Below are 20,287 nucleotides of genomic sequence, written 5' to 3'. Positions count from 1 at the left end.
CTAATATATAATATAAAGCAGAAACCTCTATAATTCAAAACCGTTTCACTAACTACATTGAACAGCTAATAGAAAGAAAGATAACCAGACTAAGACGGAGGAGTTTGATTCTATCATCCAAATAGCATACCCAAACACAATGACCAGCAAAGCAATTTACTCCTAAATTTCAAGATAGAATTCAATATACCCTCGGCATCCAAACTGAAAAGACTCAAAGTGAAAAGCATCAAACAAAAAGATAATTGATTTGTAGAACCAAAAGTGCTACTCCGGTACCAACTTGAAGCAGAACCAGGAGAGAGAAGAGGAAGATAGAGCGGGGGGAGAAGAATAGTGAAGAAAAAGAATTAGGGGGATAAAAATATCAATATTCAATAAACTCAATAATCATCAAAAGTCATGAAACCATAATACGTAAGGCCATATTTATAGTAAAATCATTATAGCCAAGGAATCACAAACTACATATCTTGAGGATATTCATCAAATAGAGAGAATTTATGAGAACTAAGAGCTAAGTAGAAATCCAAGAAGAAGTAGATGCAAGACCAAAGGGTGGAGGATAGAGAGCAAAAGTTGTGGATAAGACTTAGAAAGTATACTACCTGGTATCGAAGTAGATCCAACCTCGTATATGAATGTTTGTTATGAATTTATGGAATGCCAATGTCTAAGTGGGCAAGTAAAAACTACATCCAATGAAACACACTGATAGTTTATATTAATTATTTATTATAGGGGCATTGTGAAGATAATGAAGCATGTCATGTAACTGAAATAACATGTAATGGACCAGGATTGACAACTACAACTCTGTGACAACCTTTGCATCTAGTTCAATGGAGGCCATTTGCTTTTCACAGAAACTTCGCTTGTAAGAAACAGCCTCAATGAGCAAATCCTGTCCAAAAAAAATTGAAATTTAAGTAACACTGTATAATGCAAATGAATTGGTCAAGAGAAAGGGTGAAATTATGCCAGGCATCCGTCTATACCAAAATCATGATGAAAAACGGCCAAAAAAAAAATTCGCTAGCAAGATTAGGACATGGAGGAACACAAATTTTGCAAAGGAATTGTTACCTTGATTTTAATTGCATATTGAAACCGCTGAACATTCAATTTTGCAGCTTGATCAGTAAGCTTTGACATAATAGTATCCAGGTCATCCTCCTTCTCTAGAAATTCTAAGTTTCTTTTTCTTTGATCTAGATTTATCACAGCCAGAGATTCAATTATTGAAGAAAAACAGATTGAATAAAAAGGATATCTATTTGAAGATTTGTCAACCCATGCAAAAAAGAAATAAGCGGGCATCGTGATACTTACTGACACGGTTTTCCATTTCACGCTTTTTTGCCTTCTCAAGTTTCGCGTTGTTGATAAGCTCCTCCTGCAAAGTATATGGTGCAATAATTATTTCGGAATTAAATATAAAGAAGACATATATTTAGGCATATAATAAGTAAAAAGCCTATTTGTCAAGAGTCATTTCAGCTTACACGCTGCCTACGAAGTATAGCTGCTTCATCTTCTATGTGCCTAAGCTCTTTTTGGAGTGATTTAAAACTTTCCTCCAAAGCAGAAATATTTTCTTCCAGCTCCTTTATCCTGGATTTAAGCCTTTCCATTTCTCCAACATCCACACCTGAAAAAATAAGTGGTAGCTTAAAATACCATGTAGGCTTTCAATGATATATTAGTGGATTGGAATCAAAAGTTTATGAAAACATACTACATAAAAGGAGACGTGAATGATCCACAGGTTCCACAATGGCTGAAACATGACCACCATATCTAGAGCTAGACCATCGGTAATGATTTTCTGGAGTCCAAAAATCCATTATTCCCAATCTAGTGACCTCATCAGCCTTGTGATCGGTTTCCTTGGACCCAATATACTGAAGAGAAATATACAGATTTTAGAAAGACGTAGACGTTCCTTCTAAAGTTTTGAAAAACATGCTTGTATGCTTCTAACTTCCAGATCTTGATCCTACGGCTTACCAATTATCAGAATAAATCCACTTAAGACATTAATAAATAGACAAAGGTTAGCAAGCATACTGAATTTTCCAGCCCAACTTGGCCACACAAGATCTCTTTGACAGCATTCGGAGCATCAAAAACTTGGTCAAGCCGGGAATAGATGCCAAGTGCACGCATCTGTCCAATACAAGAGAATTGAGTACTGATGTAGATTTTGTTCACACTAATTTGAATATGATATTATAATGAGGTTTAAGTGGTACATGCCTCTTCAGAAACCTGAAAGGGCTCTTTATGATGATACTCATCTCCCACATAATTTATAACTGGAACTTCAAAGGACCCTATATTTTTTACCAATAAGTCCCTGTCGCTGGAATCTTGAGTAATAAATGACTGCAATTCAAACAGCATTCCAAATCCCAACACCCCCAAAAGAGAGAGAGAGGGAGAGCGAGAAAATAAAAGAAAAACAGAATCACAATCAGCAACCAGACTGAATACCATTATAAAGAACAACTATTGTCAAAAGTTAGATATCATGTTCATGTACAATGTGGAAGTTTCATGTATATATTTGTACCATAAAAGGTGAATAACTTAAACATAAAATAACTACAGAAAATATGAAACCTGATACACAATATAATATTGAGTACAAAATCTAAGTTAAAATAAAGACACCACTAACAAAATCCCATAAGAAACTGCATTTGTACTGTGCAATCATTGTAGACTTCCAAGCTTTGAAAAATTCACGATTTTTTTCCTATAAGGTGCCTTTGTTTGGTACAAAATAATAGCTCAGAAAGACGAGTGTGAGGATGCAAGTTCAATTCTTGGGATAAACCACCTTAGGCAAACTAATCACAATAACTAAGTATGTCTCCTGCCTTCATCTCACAACACCCTGCATTGCTGGGACTGGCACTTGGTAATGGCACTCATTATGGCTTTCTTCTTTTTATAAATGCTTCACAAATCCCCACATGCATTTCAAATAAATGGCACCCTTGCTTTTCCATGCCCAATCTCTATTCAAGCATCCATGTAGCATGTCAATTTGTTTTCAAGAGTTGGCAGTCTAGGCCTCAAACGTTGCCGCAAGGAGAAGCCTAGAAAACAGCTTGGAGTTCATGGTGCACATCGTCGGAGTAAAGCCCAAATGTGAAATAGTGCCATAAACTATTGAGAAGTGCTCAACTATTTCATATCTGCATGGCACTTCTAGTTGTAGTCTCACTTTTATAAGGGTGTGTCTGTGTGTACAAGTAAATTAATAACAAGGAATGGCTTTGGTGTATAAAGACTAATTTCTTACGCCCACACATTGCACTTTTTCTCTCAGGATGTTTTCTACAACTCTCAACCAGCCTCCTCATCCCTCAAAGAGGCAACAAAAAGTACGCAAAAAGGAAGTTATAATGTAAGGAGTATGGGTCAGCCACTGAGCATATGGTATGTAAAGACAATTCTTGTGACAAGGTATGGTCCAACATTTATTTGGTGTCATATAAAGTCAAATTAAAAAAAAAAACTGAAATCAGATACCTGATGGATCACAGCTGGCCGGCAAGAACATGCACTGTCCCGCACACTGGACCGTCTCTAGGTTGCAATGGGTTTCAGAAGGAGACTTTCCTTATAGGGCAGGTTCAGGGGCAGGGTTACCCCATTCCAAACAGGCCCCATTTCCTTTCCTAGTATTGAACTAACAAAAAATTCTGAACTCTTTTTATTCACTAAGATACAGACTTGGTATAATCAAAAAAATAGGTTGGACCTAGGTACTTTCACAAAGTTCAAAAAATTTAAGGAAAAACCAAAATAATTTTGGATTCCATAAACAACTCTACTCCAAGATGATCCTTGTTACTTTCCAAAAGAGCAATTGGCTGACTATAGGGTTGACAGACTGGCTTAGGCTTAGGCCTAGTCCTACTCAACTACTTGGGCCTCTTACAACTGCAAATATTAGTTAGAAGAACCTTTATAATGGATTCTTTTTTATCACCGTGGCTAATCCAGCCATGTAACGGCTCTTTTCCGAGTCTTCAAGGTCTTCAACAAGGTCCATCTAAAAATACAGTTGTCTTGGCTTGTTGAATTTGGCCTAGATTGTGTCGGATCAATCAGAAGGTCTCTACAATAACTCTTGAACCATCAGGTAGTGTAGATGCAAAGCATGAACCTTAAGACAACAATATAAGATGTATGCTGAACACGAATGACAGTAAATAATATTCCAGAAGCATGTGATAGTTCAAAATTTGAAAGAACAAAAGTGTCGGAGCTAAAAATCACCCTCCACATGTAATAAGGGACGTGGCCTTCCAAGTAGTCAGCGTGAACTCGATTTGAGACATTAACCTGAGTTTGAACAATCAAAATTAGGGGGAAATGAAAAATTAAAATCAAGATCAATTTAATCAAACAAGAAGCATAGTCGTCAAAATTCTCCCATAGATACCTCAAGCAACACAGGACCATACACATCTTTCTTGAACTCATGACGATGCTCATGAATCCAGTTATAGGCCTCAAAAATCTTTTCAGTCCCGGAATTCCGTAGTGCCTGCAACAGTTTATTACTAGTATTCTCCATATCCCTCAACCTGCAGATGTTATATAAAAGGAGTTGAAGTGAGAGTCATTAAATTACAGATAGGAAGGCATATCAATTTTATAATTAGTCTGCAGAAGAACTTTACTTGTTTATGCATTGTCTTAATTTTGCTTTATTTTGTCCAAGAAGATTTTCCTTCTCTGTCTTCTGTTGCCTCTTTTGATTTTGAGAGAGATCCAGCTCAAAAATCTGAGCACCTAATCTTTCCTGTTAAAAAGCGAGAGTTGAATGTGACAAAATTAAGTAAGCTTGACAAAGACCAGCAAACATAACCTATGATTAAATTTCCAGAATAGTAATTAAAGAAGATACACATCGGTGAAATACTGATCATTTGACTATTAATTTGAACATTTAAGGATGCAAAAAGGTAGATAACAGCTCATTAAATCATGAGGTAGACTGAATGAATAATTAAAAAGCAACTGAACTATATAGAACATGGTATACGTCATATGATTGAAATTTTTTATTCTTATAAGAACTGGTTAAGGACATTCTCTTCTCTGACAATGCTTCAACGCAAAATTGCCAATTTCAATCCCAACCAGCACAAGAACTGAATTATTCTCCCTAGCTTCTGGTTTTTATACGCTTCTCTCAACTTACTCGCAACCACAACGTGTTTCCAAAGTATAATAGCAATTTTGGCGAGAAAGTTTACATACAAGTTCATCCCTAGGGGGCTCAAACAGAGGAAGGTTTGCCAGTTCCAGCTGAGCTGCAGCCAAATCATCCCTAGCTTTTGCAATTCTTTGTTGACGGGAATCTTCTTGCTTCCTCAACTCTTCCATTTCGTTATATTTCCCCCGTACTTGCACTCCCTATAAGTGAAGATTGAAACTAAATATAGACATTGGATAGATATTACATCTATATACACAAATGCAGAAGAAACCCAACACCAAAACCAACAAAAATATTTATATATTAAATGTAACATACTAAACGATTTTCGTTCTCCAGAAGTCCCATGCGTTTCTTTGAATTTTCATTCAGGAAACTTTTTACTTTATTATGTTTAGCATCTTGCACTGCCTTCTCCTCCTTCAGTTTCCTGCAACCAATTTTTCCAGAAAGGGATATAGTTAACTCAAAACAACAAATTAGGTGAAAATGCAACAAGGAAAAACATAGGGTAAAGTAGAGAAATATTACAGTGTGATTAGGACCATTTTGTCCCTGAACAAAACCTCAACAAATTTTGAAACATTAAAAACTGACACGGTGACACCTAATCCCCACGACCATTCTTAGTTTAATGATACAATCATTATCCTCTTAAATAACAGAAAATTTCAGTTCAGCTTTTAACATTCACACAAACTAATATGGTCAAACCAACCTCTCAGCCATGGGATAAAAATCATACTAGTGACTGATTGCATCAAAACATTAAATAGAGTTTCATATTCAACTCATGAATAATGATTCAGGACCTTCAGAAACAAATTCAAGAAGTAATTACATGATTTTTTATAGAGTAGAGAAAAATCAAATGCATCAAGTTTACGTTTAAAGTTTTTTTAAAAAAAATAAAAAAACTCCATTCATAAGCTTAAAAGAATGATTAAAACCGAAGGTCCATCCTTAAGGAGATTCTGCTCCCTGAGAATTTCCTATTACTCAAAGCTAGAATAGTCAAGACCTCAGATGACCAAATGCACCCAAAGAGAAGAGAAAATAGGTGGGGGGGAAGACCAAACTTCACTAATGATCCAAAGGGAATCTAGGAAGCATAAATTGGCAATATTCAATTTCCAATGTTCCACATCCTTCATGAATTCTAAGAATGCTCTAGTGTCTGAAGCAAGTAGTAATGCGCTCCACCTAATCATTGACTACCGTGTTGCATAATCCTAAGACACAATTCTGCACAATGAGGACCATTGCAACATTTTGCAGTCCAATTAAGCTACTCCACTGCTTCAATCCCCTTCTCAACATGCTCATAAGATCAATAAAATTTCACCAGATAGATCATAGTAAACAATTTAGAAAAGATATAAAAAGACGCATGGCAGCTTCTTCCTCACTTGTCTCAAAATAGTTATTCAGCCCCCTCTACACTCCCTTCAGCCAGAAATATCACCAATTACCACTCCAATTCTACCTAATTGTCTCTCATCAAGCTAGCAAGCATAGGATCTGTCTTGCATTAATTCAAATACTAAATATTAAAAGGAAAGGCCATCACTTAAATCATCAACATGCATTATATTATTAGGAAAAAAAAAAAAGGTTTTATCTTAGCACCTTGGCACTGGATTTTCTCAATAAAAGTTTATGCATATTCAACTTCTCTAATAGTAAGAAACAAGAAGAACCTTAACGAACACCACATCTACAAATCTAAGCATCATATAAAGGTGAATTTCAACAGTAAAATAACATTAGAATTGAAGAAAGAAATTGCAAATTCAATGATAAGATTTCAACTTTACAGGAGCATACTCAGGAATCCCCAGTGAAACCCCATGCGCAAGAGCACAAAAATGAACATCCACTATGATGCAAAAAAAATTTATAAATTGGCACCAAAACTCAAATTCACATCCCTCAATTCCGAGTTGCGTGGTGCGGAAGTTTGATCTCAGACAAGACCTAGAAGGGGGTGAATAGGTCTAGTTTGCCCGTTTGATTGATTTTCAAATTATTTTCTATTTTAACTAATTTAAGCACACTAAATCACACACAATTTATTAAAATATAATATAATAAGAGATGACACCAAGATTTTTTTTACATGAAAAACCTCGGAGAGGAAAAACCACGGAGACTAGCCGTCTCAAGCAAATCAAACCACCATCTCGAAGCAAAATCAAACCAGCTCTAAGTCAGACTTGCACCCACTACACTCTGCCAAGATTTAGTTGTTTTACATCCCAGTATTACTCCTGCAACTCCACGTCCAGCTACTGCATACTCGAGTCTTATTCCATTTATTTTGTAGACAAATTGCTGATAGAACACGATTACTCCATGAACAATCTGTCCCTGTGATTGATTCCCATTCCTTTCACTCAAACAAAAAGATGCAAAGAAAATGTGTTGCTCTAACCAATCTGGATACTCGTATGAAGCTCACAGTACGATCGATCAAACATTATGAACACCACACTAAAACACTCACGTGTATCTGTGTGCTCCCAAAATAAATAGACAAACTCAAAAAAAGTAACAGTCTGACTTTGTTCTCAAAACTCACTCTAACCTCTGACAAGTGACAATGGTGTCTGTATGTGTCTCTGTGTGCTAGCAAAGAGGAGCTTTTTTTTCCCCCAAGCAAAGAGAAGAGCTTTTATATACAAAAGAGTCCTTAAAACTGATGAAAAAGAATTTTAAAAACACTTTAGGTAGTCTATTGTATTTGGGTTGAAAAAGGAAATCAAATAAATCAGAAAATAGGAGTTTTGAACAAATTTGAACACCTCCAACCAGTTCTAAATTTGTCCCAACCGTTTCTGGAGCATTCTGGACCAAGTAAAACCAGTTCTAGAGAAGGCCAAAACAGGTTGTGTTGCATTCTGGAACGTTTCCAAAGCGCGCAGCAGACCTGACTTTCTAGACTTCATTGAGTAGCCAAACAAACTCAACACTTGTTGGAATGCTTATCGAGTCTAGTTTCTGATCATATGAAGATCATCACAAAACTCCAAGTATGCAGTTAGAGATTGCAGAAATAAGACAGATATGTCAGAATTTGACTTAATACAACACCATACATGGATGTTGTTTCAAGGTCCACTCAACTTATGTTCCAAGATTTTCGATACATATTTTTACTCTTCAAAACATTTAAAAACCTTCATAAAAAACAAGTGTACTCACACACACATTTACCTGACCTAAGTGACGTTCAAATCCGATCGATAAGTATCGAGCTTGTGTAGATCACTTGTCGTTCAGCTTCCTAAATTGAAACTCAAGGTAAACATAAAATTACAACTTGATTAAACAAGTTTTGACCATGAAATTTGCCCCAAAAAAAAAAGGCAAAGTTACTCGCATCAACTTCCCATAATTTCATATTTTCAAGGCACTTTGAGCTTTCAAAAGGGGGAAGTTGGCCCAGATCAGTTTGCTAAACATCAATCAGAGTGTTGTTCGTAAGAACACTTCATTTCACCATTCTTCTAGGTTCATCAATCAGAAGAACTACGTCTATGGGATCCTAATATGGTTGAGAGGACGCGCTGTTTATTGGCAATAAGAAGCTATTGTCCAAGAAGACAAGAAAAACCCTTCATAGCTCTTAATTCTACATACTTTATTTTTTCTTGTTTTCTATTACTAGATTAGTAATACAAAGACCAACAGATCCAAAAATTACTTCTTTAGGGATTGAAAGAGCATTAGGTGACGTTGGACTAAATTACAAATGATAAAACTAGGGAGCGGTGGTTTACTAATTAAAAAGAATGTCAGTTGTGAATGGAAGCTTTCTATGATAAGTTGCTTTTGGGAGCTCATGGTACTCTTCGGAGATTAGTCAAAGCAGCAAAAACTCTATTGGAAATAATTCACTGTGTAATGCATTTAAATCATGCAGAGAGTGGTTATTAATAAGTATTTCCACCCTTATGTTAGCAGATGTAAATACAATTCTTTAGGATTCTCATTAATAAGAAACAAGCTGAATTTATAGAAGAATGAGAGACAGAGAGAAGAATAGAAAAGGGAGAGGATGAGCATATTTAAGCAAGAAAAGGAAAACACTAAGCACAAGATCCCCAAACAGCAAAACTTATCCAGAGAGAGAGGGGGGGGGGGGGGGGGGGGGGGGGGGGGAGGATAGGACCCCAAACAGAAAAGAGAAGACCTAGGAAAATAGTCTAGGAGGGTAAAAGTCCAGACATGAACCCTAGACAACTTAACCAACCACATCTACTTAACATCTGAAGATCTCAGGCCCATTTAATCTCCATATCTAAAGCTATAAACAGATCAACAACCTATCTCATAAGATTATTGAAGTATTATGAACACATGGAATCATGGACTGCTCTTACACCCATCTAACTCGAACCAGTCTTGCAATCTCCCTCAAACAAAAGCTTAGTTAAAATGGGAATCATATTCCCATAACAGAAAAAATTATCAAAAAAAATCCCCAAACTGAAAAGAGAAAAGAAACAGTCGTAGAAAAATAGTCTGGGATGGTAAAATTCCAGACATGAACCCTTGCTACTTAACCAACCACATCGCTTTAACATCTGAAGATCTAAGGCCTATTTAATCTCCATATCCAAAGCTATAAACAGATCAACAACCAATCTCATAAGATTATTGAAGTGGTGTGAACACATGGAATCATGGATGCTCTTACACTCGTCTAACTTGAACCAGCCTTGCAATCTCCCTCAAACGAAAGCTTAGTTAAATCAAGAATCATATACCCTAATCATGTCTAGAAGTTTCCCCAACATCATAGAAGATGTCAGTTTTAGCAACATACACGGCCAGAAAGAACTTTTGCATGCTTCACATAATGAGCTTTATAAGTTGGTAGAAACCATGGACTTTTTTTCCAAGAGATCCTAAAATGTGCTAACCGGAGCTAATATACCCATCAGACATTGGCATGGTCCATCCAGGGGATAGGCAGGTTGTTTTCACTCAATCCAGTTCTCAGATGAAATGACAGATTCAATCCTATCTGCATCTAATATGAAAATGAAAATTCCATCAAATGTTGCTTACTGCGAATAGATTAATATAGATGACATCCTTTCTATTCACAACCATATCAACAGAATAGAAGCTTCCTGAGCTTTGCATCATGTGCAGGATGAGTGCTGAAGTTGTAGAACACCTTCTCATGAATTGCAAGTTGAAACTTCTTTACCTCTCATGTTTGGCCCCGTATCTTTTCTTGTTTTGAGAACTGTTCGAATATGAAATGTATGGCTGTAGATCTAACTCATTGTTGGACTCAGGTAGCTCGAATAGAGTAGAAATTTTCCATGGAGTATATGTTCATCACTTCACATGCAGCATTTGCAGCAATAAATGATTCAAGCAGAAAAATAATCATTAGTCACTATTTTCATCCTTAAAGTGCTAATAAAAAAATTAGGCTCCCAGATGATTATATCATAAGCCACAGCATTAAGATATTTTCTAGCATGCATTGATAATGTGTCCAATGACCTTAAAAACCTTAAAAGGCAATTCAAGAAGTAAAAATATCAGGCATGTAAATGCGTCAATGTGTCAAAAGGGGAAAGTGGTAATATACATGTCTTCTGCCACAGGTAAACTCCATATTTAGTAGATATCCAAAGATCGATTTGTGACATTAAAAAGGAAAAAAGATATCACATCAGTTAAGCTAGTCAACATACTCAATAGGTTCTCTATGAAGATTTAACATTTTAGCTGCTTCATCTAACTTCTTCTTGGCATCATTCTCATGCTCTTTAGCTTCCATATATTCGGCCTTCTTCATATCATACTTAAGCCATGGCAACTTTTTTTTCATAGACTCAACCTACATATGAGGGTGGAAAGGGATTAAAATAGTTGCTTTGAATAAAAATGTAGTTAAGTGACATAAAAACAAACCTTTGCAAGAAGCTCATTTCTTTGCCGAACACGCTCAACATCTTTTTCTTGTTCAGCATTAAGTGCCTTGAGCTGATCCAAAGTAGCTCTATTCTGCTTGACGGTCTATTATAGAAGGGGCCAGTTGCTTGCTATTTAGTAGAAATATACCTATTGAAATTAAAAATACTATGACCAGGCAAAAGGTGAATTTAGAAACTTACATTTTCAAGTTTCTTCAATTCAAAGCTTTTAACAATAAGAGTGCGATGCTGGATAGGTAATTGAGGATCACCAACAGCCTTCTCAGTTTCTTCTAAGAGTTGTACTGGAGTTAATTTAGCAAACTCACAAACCCTGTCTTGTGGTAAAAACTACAAAACCCGTCCCAAAAATAAAAAATAAAAAGAAAAGAAAAATGAAAAGAAACCAATTTAGATATAAAATGTCCAGGAAAAAAGGTGAGACAGGCAGTAAATACATTAAGAGTATCGTAAACAGTACAAACAAGAGCAATATGAAGAGACAATGAGAACAAGAAGAAGAAGAAGAAAAAAACCACAAATGAATCATAAAGATTCATGATTGAGCAACAGATAGAAGAACCACGAATAAATTGAAAGCTAACCAAGAAGTCCTTGTCATTGATTCATTGGTATCTTCTTTGGTTTTGAACTCCTCCTAATATCCTTGTCTCGGGCATTTGTCACATTTCTTATATTTTTGTTCTTTATTTTCTTTCTGTTTGGGGTTAGGGGAGGGTAAATTTCATGCTTCCTCTCTTTTGTCCTTTCTTCATCCCTCTTTCAGAAACATCATCCTTCTGTTGTAGTTCCCTTTACTCCTCTATTGGTAGAGTTTTACGTTTCACGAGCGGGGGTGTGGGTGGGTAGAAGAAGAACTTGCCCTATATCTAATATATTAGTCTACATCCTTAATATACGGAATAAAGTCATAACCATATTTCAATTGTCATAGCACATCAGCAACCGAACCAAGAATGCTAAAAATATATATATTATATACATCAAAAACTTAAAATTGCCCCCTATCCTCTAAAGCTTAGGAACAAAACACTACAATAGAAGTTGGAGAGGGAGAGACTAGAAATTGACAAGTAGAAAGAAGATTTTTATGTTATGGAAGCGAATTACAACAGAAAAGATTAGTTAGATTTAACATTGATCCAATACCTAAAAAGAATAGTAAGTTGCCACTACAAAGTCACAAATTAGTAGGCCTCATCTTAGATCTACACTACTCAATTTAGCTCATAGAGAAAACAAGAGAGAGAAAGAGAGAGAGAGAGAGAGATCACTTGACTCCTGAATAACATATTCCTCATACAAGTATACGACTTGGCAGCATCATAATGGACAACATATACCACATATTGACTACCTTCCAAGAAAAATCCCCCATTAACACACAAACATCCTATTGAAACCGCATGAAGAATGTTTTGTAAACTAATAAAAAGCGTGCTAAGAAAGCTTATCAACTCATCACCACCCTACTGTTGCACTAGAACCACAGTGCCATCCTTACCGCATTTCAATTATACAACCGATTGCAGGTGGTGGTATCTCATTGAACACCACATCAATGTGAGTGACACTAATCCATCTAGACTTTCAATAAGTTAGCCTCAACTTCATCTAAACTATTCCATCTGGAATTTCAAGTTTCAATAAGTTACATGTGGCACCCCGTTGTTTATTCAACCACAAGAACCCACAATGTGCCACAAAATGTCTTCCGGTTTCATTTGACTCCAAACTCAAATAACTTTTTGCTTTTTTTCCCATTTTGCACCAAACCTCAGTATGACACTTTCTAGTCTTGCAATAAAACAAGTTACAAAATGTGAAAAATAAAGAAATTGCCTAGCCAGAAAGAAATCAATTTGATCAGAGCCACAGCCACCTTAGTGCATTAAGTGAAAATCAACCAAAAAGTTGGAATTCTTATCCCAAACTCCTGAATGTAATATGACATATGTCTTATGTAGATATATTCCCTGTTTTTGCTAGTTATATGGAGAAGGATAAGAACTGTGCCAACCTTGTTAACAAAATAACATTTTTACATGGGAAAGACATCCATCCAAAAAATCATCCCAACAAATATGATGCTTGCATAATGTACCTTCAAAGTTGATAATGTAACAACTTATTTCGTCTTTAAAAGATTTGAGTATTTCATAACGGACAATGAATATAAGTTAGGGCCAGGTGCTATGGCATATAAAATTTTCAGCTAAACTTTGCACAAAAAACTGAGATTAAAAAAGAAAACTATATCAAAACTAAAATCACCAAGAACAACTATCAATACAACCATTGAAAAGTAAACATTTTAAAATTCTGTCACGAGCATTTAATTAAAGGACATAAATACTTTAGTTACACCATCATGAGCGGGCAAACATATACATCAATTATGATTACCAGTGGCAATGTGATTTGAACTCAGAACCTTATCTGCTCTAATACCATGTTAACCAACTCTTCTAAAAGCTTAAGCTGTTATAAAGTGTATGAGTTGAGTATTTATATCATCTAACAAATTGCTGTAATGCATCTAGACAGCTACTCAAGTAATACCAAAAGCATCATCCCATTACAAGAACATGAAAAATGTATCCAAAGTAGTGCATTTAGAAACAACACTAAGAACTCCAAATAGTGTCCCATTGGTTGGTATTTTGAACATTTTGGGAAAGTCATTTCAAGAACTCACTTGAGTCAAATTGTTGACCTGTATGTTGAACCTTTGAATAATCTCAGTCACGTCTTTTTTTGGAACAACTTTTCCTGAAACCAACAAATCATGTAAGGAATTAGTCAATCATTCTTCCTAGTGTACACAGGCGATTTTGCTTTTTTGCATTAAAAACAGACATGCTCGAATGGAACACATACACACACAAACATAGAGAGTCTAGAAAAGCAAGACATCATAATACTAGTAGGCTTCTTAGCCGAAAAGGTAACATGTCAACCAATTCATAGGTGATTCTACATTTTGTTTCGTTTGAGAAGCACTAAGCTTTAAAGAAAACAATGCATGTATAGTTGAGTATATATCATACAAACATGCAGGCATGATGAAAACAATTTGGAAAAACAATTTAACAATTATCTCTCAAATACGCATAAATGTATAGAATCCTTATTCCAACTATTTAGGATGGAAAAGAAACATCGTTAAAAGGGGCAGGGTCGTGCCTTAGGAATTAAAGGGGGGTCTTTATAAAACCTGAAACTATCTTGCCACCCGCTGCCCCAAGAAAGACTCACTAGTGATTCAAAAGGATCTTCTCCATCATAAAGTCTAGGTATATTCTTAATAACTTAAAATTCTGCAAACAAGCCAGCCAAAAAGTTGTCACGGTGTTTGACTTATCTTGAGTTCCTGACTTGTGGTAATTATTGTTGTCTTTGTTATATATAATCTTCAGTATTTAAAGTACTCAAAAAAGTTAAAGAATTCATTGTTTAAAGATTGTCAATGGTTAAACTACCAGGCGAGGGTGGAAAGATTGTCAATGGTTAACAATATTATTGTTTAATACCACAGGTCACAGTTTCAATATCTCACCATTGAATTGCCACTCAGACTTGTTACGTGTATCTATTTTACGCATAATCGTAATGTGTTCCTCCTCGTTGTTTGCTTTCAAAGAAATCTTGATATGCCCAGATTCCTCGCCTCTCTTGACGAAAGCTCCAATACTTGAAGCCCTTCCAAGTAGCTGCACAAAGACAACGTCCCCATCTTACATACAGTTCAAAAAACAGAACTACTGATTAATAAAAATGCTAGTCTTCACTAACCTGCGGCTCACCACCAAGACCAAGTGCAATGGCGCATACTATAGAACTTTTGCCAGAACCATTTGGTCCAATGACAAGATTTAGCCGCGAACCTGGTTTGCATGTTATGTCACTGAAGGTCATGAAATTATGGAGCTTGATCTCTGTTATATTTCCTGGCATATAATCATCATCGCATCTGGGAAAAGAAAAAAAAATGGAAGACATGATAAATGAGTTTTTCTCATTGGGATAAATGGTTGTTATGGTTTTTGATTCTTTGTATTATAATCCCTAGTTTGAATATGAAATATGACTTCTTTCTTGTTTCTTAGTTTGAGTATGATATAATATGAAAAATAAAATAAATAATTTCAACAATCAAATCTCAGATTTTCAATTATTCTAATCTGGGACTCGGAAAGCAGAAACATTTGCTCAACAGAAGTAAACTGAAAGTAATATAGTGAAAAATGGAAGACATGATAAATGAGTTTTTCTCATTGGCAATATTACTTACTTTTTATCCTCAGCTCTTTCAGCAACCAAACAGAGGATAGTAATAGTGAAACAGAAGTAAACTGAAAGTTAATTCTCTGTCTTACTTCATAGAAGCAAGAAAAAAAAATTACACACACAACTGTAAAAACTCTAATACTATTTTCAAAAAAGGGTAAAAGTGGAAGCCCATTAAACAACTGTATAAGCCCTTGTACTCAAAAATGATTACAATGTGAAGCTTATTAAAACGGTTGAGAGATATAAGTGAACAATGTAAGTAAACAGAGATATGTAATAATGAAGAAAACAAAACCCAAACTCAATTAATGCCGCCGTAAAACAAATTTAGCAAAATTTTCATTCTCGCTGAACATCAATCTAGCGCCCTAAAGTATTTCCTTTTTACACTTCTCTTGTCCTTAACGTTTTAGGCAAACGCCATAAATTAACTTAAATTACAGAAAAGGAACAAAAATGAAACTCGAATCCTATAATTTAATCAAAAAAAATAAAATAAAAAATAACCGTAAGAGTACTAAACGCGTTATCAAACCCTAATAATCAATAATGACAAAAAATGTGAAGAGATCGCAACATTGTGGTTAAAGAATCGTCATAACGGAAACTAAGAAATATAGTCAAACGGAAATAAATACAGATATATAAAAATATGTGTGTATTTGTGTGCAAACCTTCTGATTTTTCGGCGTTTTGTTCTAGGCTCTACCATTGTTGGAGGTATCTTTTTGCTGTTTCGAAGTTGAGGGGGAAAAAAATTGGGATCTTTGAGAACCCTAAGATCCGCTCTGTGACGTGTGAGAAGGCGCTAGGTTTTCTGCAGAACGGACATGGACAGAGAGGACACTATCAGAAGCAATTTTGGCGCCAAGAAGGGAAGCGTGTGATGTTAATCCCCGTGTGGGGAAAATATATATGTTAAAGTGTTTGTGTGTGTGAAATATATATATATATATATTAATGAATTGAAAAGCCTTCCAATATAGAGTAAACTGCAAAAACCATATGAAGTATTACCCATTTTGCAAGTAATTCCTGAACTACAGAATCAAATACCCTAAATTATGTGTTGAAATCAAGGGCAAACTCGTCACAAAATAGTATTTTATCCTTTCTTGTTAAATTTGTCATTTTTTTATTAAATTATTTTTATTATATTTTCTCTTATCAAAATATTAATTATACTATTTATCTTAATTGTATTATTAGTATCAATTTATCATAAAAATTTATAAGTACCATTTTCTAAAATTATTAACTTATTATTAAAAATTTACTATCTATAATAAAACTTATTATACTTACTTTAAATTTTTTTACAATAAAGTACCATTTTGTTCATACAATATATTTGTGAAAAATTAATAAAATTACTTTTTTAAAAAATACCTTTTTATGCATTATATTTTATGAAAAAATAAGAAATTACTTAAATTGTTTTAAATTTTTCTAGGTAATTTAATAATAAAGGGCATTATGGTCATTTAATGAAATATAATTGTTTTGGGCCGAGCACACACGCGGTTTTGTTATTGGGTTTTACCCCCAAAAAGTGTGATACCCCTCGGATCCGAGACACGGGTTGATCAGGCCTAAGCCCAGACCCGAGGGAATATCAACCAATTAATATTTTAAAACGAACACAAAATACAAAAAAGAAATTTAAATAATGAAACCGAAAGAAATATTAAATATAAAATCCTCCAAATGATAAGGAATAGTAGAATCCAATTCTCCAAAACTTCCAAAAGTACAACTCGGGAATCCATTTAGTGGACCCCTAAATCAAATCCCAACTGAACATAAAATAACTGAAAATAAAACCAAATCTAAAATATGGAATGAAACCCTACGTCGTCGGTAGAGTGAATGATAGTTTCTGTTCAGCACGATCAAGCCTAAGACTGAAACCGTCCGATACCTGAAAAATGTAAGAGTGGGTCAAGTCCACGAACAAATTCTAATCCAATTGCAATCCATACAGTGACCCGATACGCAGATACACCATAGATATATCAACAATATCTATCTAGTCCATGCATATATATATATCCATACTAAGGGATATTCACTGGACTGTAAAAAGGGGTTTCAACCTGAATAGAAGAAAACATGCAAAAACGTACCCAAAGGTGGGCATGAGTACCTAGACCTAACAAGGTACACCTCAACCTATCATAGCCAGCTACGCATTCACTACATATATGCGCCCTAACCATCGACTACGAGACTCAAGCTCACATCACGGTACCATAATCATATATCTAAAATCCGTCCAAAACCATAGTATGTTACTCAATTGTTCATTGATCTTACATACGATTCATAATCCAGTCAGTCACTTAACTTATTCAGTTGATATGACTTAACTACATCCAACAGTTAATCTAGGTGGTCACTCAACTTACTCAGTTGATCTGACCTAAATATAAGTAGGATTCAATTTTTTTCAATCAATTCCCTTATTCCAATAAATAGGTTTTAGCATTTTGAGCTAAACCATCCCAGTATGCCACCGTCCCATACCGGTGTGTACAATCCACAACATCCATATTAATTATATAACCTAAATAACAGTTCAGCAATTAAAGTCCAAAACCATAATCCAGTTCAAAACCATAATCTAGAAAATTGCAGAATAATGTATAATTTTCCGCAATTTAAGTTTGAAACTAAAATCCAGTTAATCGCAGAATAATGTATACTTATTTCAACAATTAAAATCCAAAACCATAATCCAGTTAATTGGAGAATAATGTGTAATATTTCAGCAATTAAAATCTAAAGTATAATCCAGTTCAAAACCATGTAAAACTACATAATTTTAAATAGTAGTTAAGCAACTAAAGTCCAAAGCATGCATAAGTCCAATTTATTAAATAAAAGACCATACTGTGCATCTAAAACAAGATTTAAAATCATGTTATAATCGATTAAATCGCCGGATTAAAATTAGGCAATTAATTTCCTTCCAACCGTTAACAGCATGCAAAGTTATTAAATTATGCACTGTTAATTCAATGAATATAACGGGGTAACATATGTAATTAGAGATCTTGGTAACCCCTAAAATTAATTACTAAAACCCCCAGTAAAGTCCCAAAATTTATCGGAACGATCCAAACATCCAAACAATACTGAAACAGTACGCCGAAAAATTCCAGAATGAACAAAAAATGAAAAAGCCTACTCCATGAACTTGGGAGCAGGCTCCTTAATGCATGGAGCCGGCTCTAAGGGTGTGGGAGCCGGTTCTCTCCCTCTTTGATAGCCTCTAGTCTAGTTTTACTCCGTTTCAGCCCATTTGCTCCGTCTCTGGCCATTCCAACTCATTTGTTCCTCTTTAATACTGAACCTAAGAGTCATATTTATACCTAGTAGCATCCCAATGGTTTGTTTACAATAGTTAGAATCAATTACAGTGATTAAAACCGCTACCGATTTAGCTTGCTTAAAGACCAAAATTGAAACTCAGACATGCAAGAACTGTAACAGAATTGATTCAACGCATACAGATCATCAATATAATATATAATAAACATGTAAGTTTCAGTTAATGATCAATTAAACCCTATAGGCTGTCCAGGTGCACAGAACACAAGCCAACGGGAAAGAGGAATAAAAAAACTTGCTTGTGATTTCAGTTATGAAATCTTGGCGTTGTTTCTGAATTTCCGGCAACTACTGAATACCGTCAAGCCTCCTACTACTCCGGCTCTAATCCACGATCAACCTTTTTAGTTCTCTCTGTTTTCCTCCTTGGTAGCCCTAAAGGTGCCTCTGTTATCTCAACCTTCTCTTTACATGAGTAGACTATGGTTATATGTTTTTAAAACCCTAAGCCTAACGTAATGACATATTTATAGACTCGGTAAAAATATAACCCTAATTCTAATATGATCCAGGAAGGAACAGATAACTGTTAAGTCGGCTAATACGTGAATTTAATTTAAAGCTATAACCGTAACACTAATTTAATAAACCAAATTTTAACATTATAATAATTACACTAATTTAATCTCATTAAAACAAATGAATTCCAAATAAAAAATACAACTGAACAATTAAAGAAAATAACACACAATAGTTAAACAATTCAAATAAGTCAAATAATTCACATAATAACAATTAATTCAAATAAATCAAATATCAAATAATAAATGCAACTAAACAATTAAACAAATAAAATTAACAATGAAACAAATAAAAATACAATAAAATAAATATTAAAATGCCGAGACTATCCTTTTAAAATCAGGGGTATTACAAAAGGTATCATACCAATTAGAGTGACAAACCCACTACACTTCCCCTTTCCACACCTAAGCCATGTGGGAATGTGCACCTGCAGCTCGCGCACACCCGCCCACAAGGTCGCCACAATCACCCCCTTGGGCCACAATGTCCTCGTTGACCACACTTCCTGCTAGGTTAGTCTCTGTTACCATTTGTAATGACCCACTCCATCATATAGTATGATATTATCCATTTTGGACCTGAGCTCGCACGGTTTGGCTCTTGAGTTTTACTCCAAAAGCCTTATATCAATTGGAGTGACACACTTACATATATATCACTTCTCCTTTCCACACGCAGGCGATGTGAAATTATGCACATGTAACTCGCCCAGTGTGGTAGTCTGTCAGTGTCTTGCACTTGCTCACAAGGTCACCATAGGGTAATATCCACAAAATATACATTAAGGGAGTTATTTGCAAATTCTGACATAGTTCAGGGGTTTATTTACAAATTCCGACATAATTTTATTTATCTTGCTTGAGGTTTG

The 20,287-nt window shown here is 35.0% G+C and overlaps 1 protein-coding gene across 1 annotated transcript in view; it reads right to left on the bottom strand.

Moving 5' to 3' along the window:
• The window catches only part of LOC132299367 (structural maintenance of chromosomes protein 5), a 32,714-nt gene extending 16,306 nt beyond the window's left edge, over nucleotides 1-16,408 (bottom strand). The window contains exons 1-19 of the mRNA XM_059795919.1: nucleotides 16,176-16,408; nucleotides 15,004-15,181; nucleotides 14,768-14,921; nucleotides 13,907-13,980; nucleotides 11,389-11,538; nucleotides 11,186-11,290; nucleotides 10,966-11,111; nucleotides 5,564-5,675; nucleotides 5,287-5,442; nucleotides 4,704-4,825; nucleotides 4,463-4,607; nucleotides 4,297-4,362; nucleotides 2,260-2,388; nucleotides 2,071-2,169; nucleotides 1,739-1,904; nucleotides 1,506-1,651; nucleotides 1,333-1,396; nucleotides 1,087-1,211; nucleotides 827-904 (exon numbers count right to left, since the gene is read on the bottom strand). Coding sequence (XP_059651902.1) covers nucleotides 827-904; nucleotides 1,087-1,211; nucleotides 1,333-1,396; nucleotides 1,506-1,651; nucleotides 1,739-1,904; nucleotides 2,071-2,169; nucleotides 2,260-2,388; nucleotides 4,297-4,362; nucleotides 4,463-4,607; nucleotides 4,704-4,825; nucleotides 5,287-5,442; nucleotides 5,564-5,675; nucleotides 10,966-11,111; nucleotides 11,186-11,290; nucleotides 11,389-11,538; nucleotides 13,907-13,980; nucleotides 14,768-14,921; nucleotides 15,004-15,181; nucleotides 16,176-16,213 — 2,253 coding nt within the window. The 5' untranslated portion in view covers nucleotides 16,214-16,408. The remainder of the gene's footprint in view (nucleotides 1-826; nucleotides 905-1,086; nucleotides 1,212-1,332; nucleotides 1,397-1,505; nucleotides 1,652-1,738; nucleotides 1,905-2,070; nucleotides 2,170-2,259; nucleotides 2,389-4,296; nucleotides 4,363-4,462; nucleotides 4,608-4,703; nucleotides 4,826-5,286; nucleotides 5,443-5,563; nucleotides 5,676-10,965; nucleotides 11,112-11,185; nucleotides 11,291-11,388; nucleotides 11,539-13,906; nucleotides 13,981-14,767; nucleotides 14,922-15,003; nucleotides 15,182-16,175) is intronic.
• Between the last annotated feature and the right edge of the window lie 3,879 nt (nucleotides 16,409-20,287).

The sequence above is a fragment of the Cornus florida genome, unplaced genomic scaffold (genome assembly GCF_030987335.1).
Source record: "Cornus florida cultivar Cherokee Brave unplaced genomic scaffold, ASM3098733v1 CherokeeBrave_3.0.0_Hap2_Chr03, whole genome shotgun sequence".
NCBI lineage: Eukaryota > Viridiplantae > Streptophyta > Magnoliopsida > Cornales > Cornaceae > Cornus > Cornus florida.
The sequence above is the reverse complement of the archived record's forward strand: the minus strand, read 5'-3'. Positions and strand labels throughout refer to the sequence as shown.